The 9,665-nt window shown below is 54.1% G+C and overlaps 1 protein-coding gene across 1 annotated transcript in view; it reads left to right on the forward strand.

Moving 5' to 3' along the window:
* Positions 1-401: 401 nt before the first annotated feature.
* Positions 402-9,665, forward strand: part of lamc1 (laminin, gamma 1) — a 34,303-nt gene continuing 25,039 nt past the window's right edge. Inside the window, exon 1 of the mRNA XM_046407888.1 lies at positions 402-1,492. Within this exon, the coding sequence (XP_046263844.1) occupies positions 1,120-1,492 (373 nt within the window). The 5' untranslated portion in view covers positions 402-1,119. The remainder of the gene's footprint in view (positions 1,493-9,665) is intronic.

Here is a 9,665-nt window from a genome sequence, read left to right on the forward strand (position 1 = left end):
ACAAAAAACTCAACACACCAACACCAGCACTCTGAGGACCTTCTGAGGACCTTCTGAGGACCTTCTGAGGGCCTTCTGAGGACCTTCTGAGGACCTTCTGAGGACCTTCTGAGGACCTTCTGAGGGCCTTCTGAGGACCTTCTGAGGACGTGACACACACAGCAGGTCATCTGCTGATGAGCTCATTCACACCATCAGTGTGTGTGTGAGAGTGTGTGTGTGTGTGTGTGTGTGTCTCGGCTCAGTGTTGATCTAATCACAGCTGAAGTGTGTGTTGATGGAGTTCAGGTCCAGAGAAAGTCCTCTGAGCGGATCTAAATCAGCGTGTTTATCTTCACTCTGTCTTTTAATTTGAAAGGCTCGTCACAAACGCATTGACCGCATCACCTGCCCACCTCTGAGGGAACCAACCGACGCCCCACCGACCGGTTTAAGGCGGTCATCGTGAGTTCTGTCAGTGAGCTCAGATCAGCCAAGAAAACTTGTTGAAGATAAAAAATAAGAGCAGTTGTGACCAATCAGGTGGACTCTAAACGACGTTCAGCTCAGGTGTTCATGTGTTTCCACTTCGGTGGTTTCGATCAGCGCGATTAATCGGAGGTGAATTAAACTCACAGTGTGGAGTCGGCAGTCAAACTGCTGGTATTTGACTTAACTCCTTCACTTTGGTCTTCGCTTCATCCGACTCGTCCAGCGTGAGCGCGTCGGCTCACCTGAAACCGCACATTTGGAGTTTGGGAAACTTTTTCCGAAGCTTGGTCGGAGCTGACACGGAAGTGGCCGAGTGTCCTCTGCGCCTCAGACCTGCGCAGTAGCGCACTGGGTGTAGTCTGGAGCGCCGTCTTTTCCTGCTGGAGTTTGTGCATGGCGGCGGACACAAAGAGCTGAGGCCCGAGCTCAGACCCTCAGAGACACCAGGACAGCCGGGACACAAGCTGTGGACGCGGCCCGAGCGAAGACAATCCGCCGCATGTTTCCTCGCGCTGCCTGTGGCCGTTTGCTCAGGAGTCTGTCGGGAACCGCGCGGCTGCCGTAAACTTTGGACAAGTTTCACTGAGAGTTGGTGTCGGAGTCGCGCACGGTTTTCTGGTCGAGAAGGGAGGACGGACAGGACTGAAAATGCGAGGTTTGATCCGGGCCCTGGTCGCCTGGAGCTGCGTGGCGATGTGTGTCCGCGCTGCCATGGATGAGTGCGCGGACGAGCGCGACGCACCGCAGCGCTGCATGCCCGAGTTCGTTAACGCCGCTTTTAACGTGACGGTGGTGGCGACCAACACCTGCGGATCTCCGCCCGAGGAGTACTGCGTCCAGACCGGAGCCACCGGGGTCACCAAGTCCTGCCACATCTGCGACGCCCAGGACCCCAGCAACAACCACAGCGCCGTGTTCCTGACCGACTACAACAACCCGCAGGACATCACCTGGTGGCAGAGCCAGACCATGCTGGCGGGCATCCAGTACCCGAACGCCGTCAACCTCACCCTGCACCTCGGTAAGATCCCCGCTAACACCCCCCCCGGTCGGCGCGAGAGCCGCCGCGCAGAATCCCTTATGAGAAAAGTACAGATCAGGGTTTCCTTGCTGACAGATTAAAAACACCCTCATCTATGAACACAAACACACATATTTTATACATTTGACGGACCCCTCTTTGATTCGGCTCGCACCCAACAGGCCTTAAAACATCCTCTCTGTGGGAAATTCCAACTTTACAGAGCTGGTTTGCCCGTCACACCTAAGTGGGCAGCGGTGACGAGCTGTGAAAGTCTGTTATTTATAAAGCAAACTACAATTTGTGGCCGTAACTGTGAGCCGAATCGAAGGCAAAAATAGACACAATTCAAAGACCAACTGAGATTGTGACACACGATGTGAACACGGTTGTTATGTTGAAGGGAAAACTTGAGGTTGAGTTGGGTTGACTTTGTGTGCGCATATGAGGGGGTTGCTTAGCTCTGACGGAAACGGGCCTGTGCCAGCTCCTCTTCCATCACACGAAAGACAAGTGAGACGAGCTGGAAGAGGACTTCAGCGAGTTGTGTCTCTGCTCTGCTCTGCACTACGTGTTCAAGTTCGAAGTCAGTGATGTAACCTGGAAACTTTGGGAATGAGGAGTTTTTAGTGCCTGCGGTGCAGCACAGAGGACATAGTTTTCATTGTTGGGGGTGGAGTGTGTGTGTGTGTGTGTGTGTGTGTGTGTGTGTGTGTGTGTGTGTGTGAGAGATGGGGGGTTGCAGCTATTTTCTGACCTGACTGTCGGGTCAGCCTCTCCCTGTAGTCGCAGCACCAGTTGTAGTTCTGATTCTTTGTGATTTCCAGTGTTTGTTTGACAAACGGCTCAGACTGCCAGCAGCTCTGGTTTCCTTTCGGCAAACAGCCGGAGGTGTGAAGTTAGCAGCCCGGTGTCCTGTCGGCCCCTGAACGCACCAGGACCAGGCTGCGGCGTCCTGTGGGGGCCCGCCGGTCTCCCGGTGTCTCCTCAGAGGCCGAAGGAAGTGGAGCTGCCTTCAGGGGTCAGTCAGGTCTGTGAGGGCGAATGAGCGCGAAGGCTGCAGGCAGAATAAGCACAGAATTAAAGTGTGAACAGCAGCCAGACGGGACGTGAGGGGCGTCACACACGTTTGGTTTGAAGGCCCCTTCTGATCCTAAAATAAGCCCATCTGATTTTTGATAACCAGCTAACCGTCAAGCAGAAATGACAAAGTGACGGCGCCTGAATGTGATCACAACATCATTTGGGTTGGGATGTGAATCCTTTGTTAAATACTTGGAAATTTGTGCAGAGTTTGGTTGGTGGCGACTTCTGCTGGGAGCCTTTGTAGCTGAGTGTTTCTTTAATGTGAGCAGACTGCGGGCCTTGAGGCGTGTGTTTCCTGCGAGCCGGCCGGCCGAGCGCCAGGCTGCAGCCCGGTTGCTGCTCTGTTAGCGGCCGTCTTAGTTTCCCTGGTAAAAATACGTGTCTATTTGTGACGCCCGCGGCCTCCCTGCAGCTCGACTGTTTTTAACAGCAGCTCACATTCCTGAGGGCTGCAGTCATGCTGCTGCTTGGAGCTGAGCCGCCGTAGCCTCAGGTGCTGGACTCTGAGAGCTGCTGTGGGCTGGTTTTCACATGGAGATGAGTTTAATTAGACGGTGACTTTTCCCTCCTCCAGGCCGCGTGTTGATCGTGATTACAGCTCGGGCTTTGTTCTGCGGCACATCAGCTCGGCGCTGATCTCAGATCTGTGCCGGCAGGAATGTGGAAAGTCACAACACCTCAACACGCGACCAGCAGCACAGATCTGAGTTCAGCCCTCAAAGCTAAATTTCATTTTTTGTCTGAGGCTCAAACAGGAAGTGATGGCCGCCAGCTGACTCTGCTGTCCCGTCTGTGTTTCTGTCGGTTCGGTCACCAGTGGGAAAAGCAGCTTCAGGCAGGAAGCCAAAACGTTGGCTTGAAGGCATCACAGGTTTCTGGGTAACGATGATGGGAATGAAGTTGAAACTTGCAGCTGAGTTTCGTCCGTGTGAATTTCAGTGACGCGATGACGTGTTTGTCAGCTTGACGGGAAGTTTGTTGAGAGTTTGAGGGTTTGTTTCCTGTTGGAACGGCCTCCTGTTTAGAAGATTCTCAATGTTTGGTCCTTTTCTGCCCAGATGATGTTTAACAGAGAGGACGCTCAGCTCAGACGGTGAAACGAGCTCCTTTTCCGGAGGATTAACGGCTCGTTTCACACAAAGATAGAAAACAAAGCAGCAAAGCAGGCAGTGGATTCGACGCCAATATCAGATCAATACTCTTTTCAGTACCTTGGTTTGAGAACTTTGGTTGTGTACATTTACTGAAGTTCTTAAATGTTGTGCAAACACAAGCAGCCACACAAAAAGCGGTTTAGGACATTGTGACTGGAGTCCGGCCTGTCTGACGCTCAGCCCGTCTGCAGGTCCCTTCAGTCTCACTGAGAGCCTGTGAAGTGGACTGTTGAGGTGGTGGCTCTTTGGCCCAAAAACCGGCAGTTGAACCAGGCTGAACCTTCTGATCAGCAAGTCCAAGCGCTCGATGTGGACTGAGACAGACACGTTTCAGTCGTGGTTTTCACTGTCCTCTGTGGCAGATAAAGTTCAGATCGAGGCTGTGATGTCGTCTCTTGATCTCAGGAAGTGCGGCGTGTTTGTGGAGCTCAGCTCTGCTCGTCTCTCTGTGTGTTCGCACTCTTTGATGCGCAGGAAGGCGACGTGTCCCGACTCGACTCGAGCGCGACTTGAAAGACCCTCAAAGAAGAAACCTGCGAGAGGGGGGCCTCCTTCGTTTGTCTGGATTTAACCGGCACATCTGCTGAAACGTGAGACTGCGGCTGGATGGCGTCTAAACACAACCAGCCTGAACAACATTCAGCCGAAATCCGGCGAGGGTTTGAATGAGATCAGGCCAGACCGGATCAAAGGAAGTCTGGAAAGTGAAGCATGAAGATGAGATGCTTGAACCCAGAAACATGAATGAGTTCATACATCAGAAAAAAGTTGTGACAAATCCTTCTGCTGAGCTGAAGGAGAAGATTTGTGAGCTAACAGCAGCAGTTCCAGTTCAAAGGGGGACTTCCTGGTCCTTCCTGGTCCTTCCTGGTCCTTCCTGGTCCTTCCTGGTCCCAGTGAGCTTTGTTTGGGCTCGGCCGTCTGACGGGTTCTCGCTTCACTCTCAGGGTGTGTGTATTGGTTGACGTCACATGAAAGCAGCTGGAGTGTGTGTGTGTGTGTGTGTGTGTGTGTGTGTGTGTGTGTGTGTGTGTGTGTGTGTGTGTGGGTGGGGGGGGGGGTCGTTACTCGCTTCATTACCTGAGACGTCTTTGAAGTCTCAACATGGCGGCAACAGATTAAAAAGCAGCCCGAATCTGCTTCCAGCTGAGCGCCTCTTTGCAGCAGAACGAGAGTCCTGACACCCACAGCCGGCCTGTACTCCGTCAGCTCACGGCCGGGTGGAGAGTCCACGCATGCCGGGCTCAGACGGCTGTTTTAAGGGGGACTCTGAGGCTCTTTGGGGGCTTGAAGGGGTTTTGTGTTGGTCTTCAGCTGCAGGAATCCATCAGTGATTTCCTTCGTCCAGCTGTGCAGCTCTCATAATCTGTCCACAGCCCAGTTTCCCACGCTGAGCTCATTCCTCACACAAAACAATGTGTCCCCCCTCCTCCTCCCCCCTCCTCCACACACACACACACACACACACACACACACACACACACACACACTCTGATTGGTGTAATTTACAACAGCTGGCCACTGCAGAGGAGGGAAAAAAAGCCTGAGAGGAGGATGAGGAGCAGCTCTCAGCGGTTTTCCCACAGTGCACTGCTGCCTCTGGGCCCGCGGGACAGACGTCTCCTCCAGGCGTCTCACGGTGTGTGTTACACAGTGGGCTGCATTAGCGTCCAGGTTTTGGCGCTGCTGACGGAGTTCGGTCTCGATCAGCGTTCGTTTATCGTCCCGTGAACTTGAACGCAACTGAGCAAAGTTTTACGGCTCACGTGGCTGACATCCACCATCAGGGGGAGCTTTGACAGGTTACCATAGCAACCAGCGTGGCGCTCAGGGCGTCCAGTGTGAACCGTCACACAAAGTGAGCTGAGTGGAGGTGTTCAGGTGGAGGTGGAGGCTGGGGTGTTTGGGTGGAGCTGCTCTGATGAACCGAGACACTTTGTTGTTCCTCTCTTGAACAGTCAGCCTGAACTCGAGGCCTCCAGGGGCCTGTTTTTGCCTCACTGACTGACACTCGAGGGGCCCCGGGGCCCCGAGCCGAGTCCCACCCCCCCAACATGAATATTCAGGCCTCTTGAGACAAAAGCTGAGGCTTAAGTCCACTTCCCCCGCTGGCTGCTCTCTGAGAGTCCTGAGCGGTACGTCCTGGTCTGGTTGGTTTCACGTCCCCACTGGACGTCCCGACGTGGAGCTGATGAGCTTTGATGTTTTCCAGATGATCGATCCTGAAGCTGATCGGCAGCTGAGTCTGTGCTGAGCGGCGCCGTCAGCTGCTTTCTTTGCTTCCTCTCGATGTCACCAGTTTTGTGACTTTTTATAAATCAGTTAATCAATCATTTGAAAACTTAACAGTCAGTCTAATCAATACTTACAGCCCTGATTAGGATGTGTGTGGCAGCATGTACTGCAGTGTGTACTGTGATGTGGTATCACAGCATGAGGAGTCAGTGTGATGGCGGTCAGGCCGACCTCCTCACACAGGAAGTGCAAGCGGCGGGCGTCACTGCAGGTCAAGGTGACACGTTCTTATTTAACTCAGATAAGATGGAGAACAAACACGTCTGCTGGGAGGAAACGTTCATCCTGAAGCCTCCAACCAAACTTCTTTAACTCATCTGATGTTTTTATGTTCCTGTGGCTTCACCAGGATGAGCCCTGAAGGAGATCAGAGGCCACGGGCTCTCGCTATTCTCTCTCTGAGGGGGGTGGGGGGTGTAGACGAGGGGGAGGAAGAGGAGGAGGTGGAGGAAGAGCAGCAGGAGATTCAAACTCTGTAGAGGAGGAGGAGGAGTTCAGTCCTCCTTCACTCATCATTTGTGCAGTGAAGCGACTGAGTCCTTTCTCGCTCTTTGAGTTTCTGTTGTCTAAAGCAGCAGATCACGAATGTTAAAACTTGTCTTAGTAAACACGTTGAGTCCTGATTGGGTGATGTCCATGTCTTTGACGGGTCTCGTGTCCCCTCATGTCCATCAGAGCTGATTAAACTGTGAACCAATGCTGACTTTCACACTGAAGCCAGATGGGCATCAGGTGAGGCTGCAGCTGCTGAAGGCTCTTTATTTACACACACACGCACACACACACGCACACACGCACACACACACACACACACACACACACACGCACACACACACACACACACACACACACACACACCAAACGACCTGCTCTTCCTCTCTGTGTTTGTCCACTCATCATGCTTCACTTTGAAGTCCAAACTCAACATTCTTTTGTCTGTGTGCTAATTAAAAGGCCTGTGCTGCGTTCAGGGTCACTGCTGCATGTCGGACGCTGTCACTGGGGCTCCATGACGACACAAGTACTGTCCTGTCCCCCTGCGCTGCAGCGGCCATTTTGGTTTCTCAGTTGGCATCGAGAGTTTCGTAGCTGAAAGCGAGCAGCAAACACAGCAGATGTCTTTTGTCCTCAGTATGGACGTTTTTGAGGACGTCTTGTCCGCCTTGACTTCAATGAGACGTGCCCTCTTGTCCGTCGCACCGCAGGTTGTCATTAAACGTGGCTTCGTTCCTGCTGCCATCTGGATCAGACCCCCAGCAGCAGGTGCTTGCTGGGTAATTACACGTGTGCCTCCCCAGCGGATGCTCACAGGGGAGAGTTTGTTGTGGCCGGAGGCAGCGAACGCAGCAGCAGCTCCTTCATTTTGTCTTCTTCTGAAGCCCAGTGGAGAGCTGAACGTCTCGAGCTGAATTCGTTTTAATGATGGGTTTTATTACTTTTTATTTTGTTGTGGGGTTGACCTCAAAGCTTCTGTTGTTACCTTCATAATCAAAATTAAGTCATTAAGTCGAGCTGATTTGAATCTGGAATAAACAGTTTGAAGTCCTGATTCTGAGAGATGAAACCCGTCAGCGACTCGACTCATGTTGGCTCAGACTAAACACTCTGATACAATCGAGGAGGGGGAGGGAGAGGAGGAGAGGAGGGGGAGGGAGGGGGACTGAGGAGCAGGAGAAGACAGGGAGGGAGGAAGAGAGGAGGGGGAGAGAGGAGCAGGAGAAGAGAGGGAGGAGGGGGAGGGAGGAGGAGAGGAGGGGGAGGGAGGGGGACTGAGGAGCAGGAGAAGACAGGGAGGGAGGAAGAGAGGAGGGGGAGAGAGGAGCAGGAGAAGAGAGGGAGGAGGGGGAGGGAGGAGCAGAGGAGGGGGAGAGAGGGAGGGAGGGAGGAGAGGAGGGGGAGGGAGGAGGACTGAGGAGCAGGAGAAGACAGGGAGGGAGGAAGAGAGGAGGGGGAGAGAGGAGCAGGAGAAGAGAGGGAGGAGGGGGAGGGAGGAGCAGAGGAGGGGGAGAGAGGGAGGGAGGGAGGAGAGGAGGGGGAGGGAGGAGGACTGAGGAGCAGGAGAAGACAGGGAGGGAGGAAGAGAGGAGGGGGAGAGAGGAGCAGGAGAAGAGAGGGAGGAGCAGAGGAGGGGGAGAGAGGGAGGGAGGGAGGAGGAGAGGGAGAGAGGAGCAGGAGAAGAGAGGGAGGGAGGAGGAGAGGAGGGAGGAGCAGAGGAGGGGGAGGGAGGAGGAGAGGAGGGAGGAGGAGAGGGAGAGAGGAGCAGGAGAAGAGAGGGAGGGAGGGGGAGAGGAGCAGGAGAAGAGAGGGAGGGAGGAGGAGCAGAGGAGGGGGAGGGAGGAGCAGAGGAGGGAGGGAGGGAGGAGGAGGGAGTTCACTATTTGTTTTGTTATCAGCTGTTAGAGGATCAGTGTGCTGCAGGTGGAGCCACAGACAGGAAGTCAGGACGACACTGCTGGTCTGACTTCCTGTCTTGGTCTGTGCGGTCAGCTGACCGCTGCGTTCACACGTCGGTTTTGTTCTGCGTGGTGGTGCGTTTAAGGACCCTCCAACATGTTGAGGGTTTTGAGTGTCGGCTGTTGAATCGACCACAGTCACATGAAGCTGTTTACAAAGACTCACGAGAGGACGGGGGACACACCTGACATTCAGCAGCTGCAGGTGTGGATTGAGAAGATCTGATTGGTCGAGCGCCCCCCCATGTACTCTGATCCGGATCTGACGCTTCACTGCCGTAAAGCTGCTCAGACTGCTGTCTTTGACGTGTGGACTCTCAGCCCTGACTGGCCGAGGACACCTTTGACCTGACTGTAACCTGACACAAGAGGGCACTTCCTGTCCACTGTGGGAAATGAGGTGGACGGAGCAGCAGCATGTGGGCGGGGCCTCTGGGGGCCCCCGGGGGCCAGCAGCAGAGAGCAGAGGGGGTCTCTGTTATTACAGAGTGCAAACAGGGGCAGGCAGGTGCATGCAGGGTAATTTTAGCCCTGCAGACTGAGAGTAAACAGATAATTATGACGTGAGGACGGATTTACAGGCAGCGCGAGACGCCACCGTCGGGTCTTTGTCCTCCCCGGCTGATGGAGAACAAAGTGCGTGGCTCCGCCTGGTTACAAACCTGAACCTCCTGCTGGGATTCTGAAATCTGCTCCTCCACCCGAGGAGAACAAAGCTGCCGTCTGGAGCTCGCAGTGAGTCTGATCAGCTCAGCCTCGGTGTCCTTCAAAGACGTCCCCTCAGAGCTCGCGTCTCTCAGAGCTCGCGTCTCTCAGAGCTCGCGTCCCTCAGAGCTCGCGTCTCTCAGAGCTCGCGTCCCTCCACACAGCGGATCGTCCTCATTGTTGGGTGTGTTGTGGTTTCTGCTGCTGAGGGGCTGAAGCTTGTCTCCAAAAAGACCTGCAGCAGTTTGAGTCCACGACAGACAACAGACTTTATTAAACGCTGATGTCCAGCTGTCTCTCTGTCTGTGTGAAGGACAGGAAACGTCCTCAGTTTCATTCTGTTAAAATCCTGAGGCCAGCACAACTTGGTCTGGTCTGAGGACTTGAATCCCAATCTGGATGTGAACGTCAGACAGCAGCTGGAGGGTCTCTGTGAGGTTTGGTGGGGGGACGTCCTGCTGGGACTCTTTGTCTCTGATG

This window comes from Scatophagus argus, chromosome 13 (genome assembly GCF_020382885.2).
Source record: "Scatophagus argus isolate fScaArg1 chromosome 13, fScaArg1.pri, whole genome shotgun sequence".
NCBI lineage: Eukaryota > Metazoa > Chordata > Actinopteri > Scatophagidae > Scatophagus > Scatophagus argus.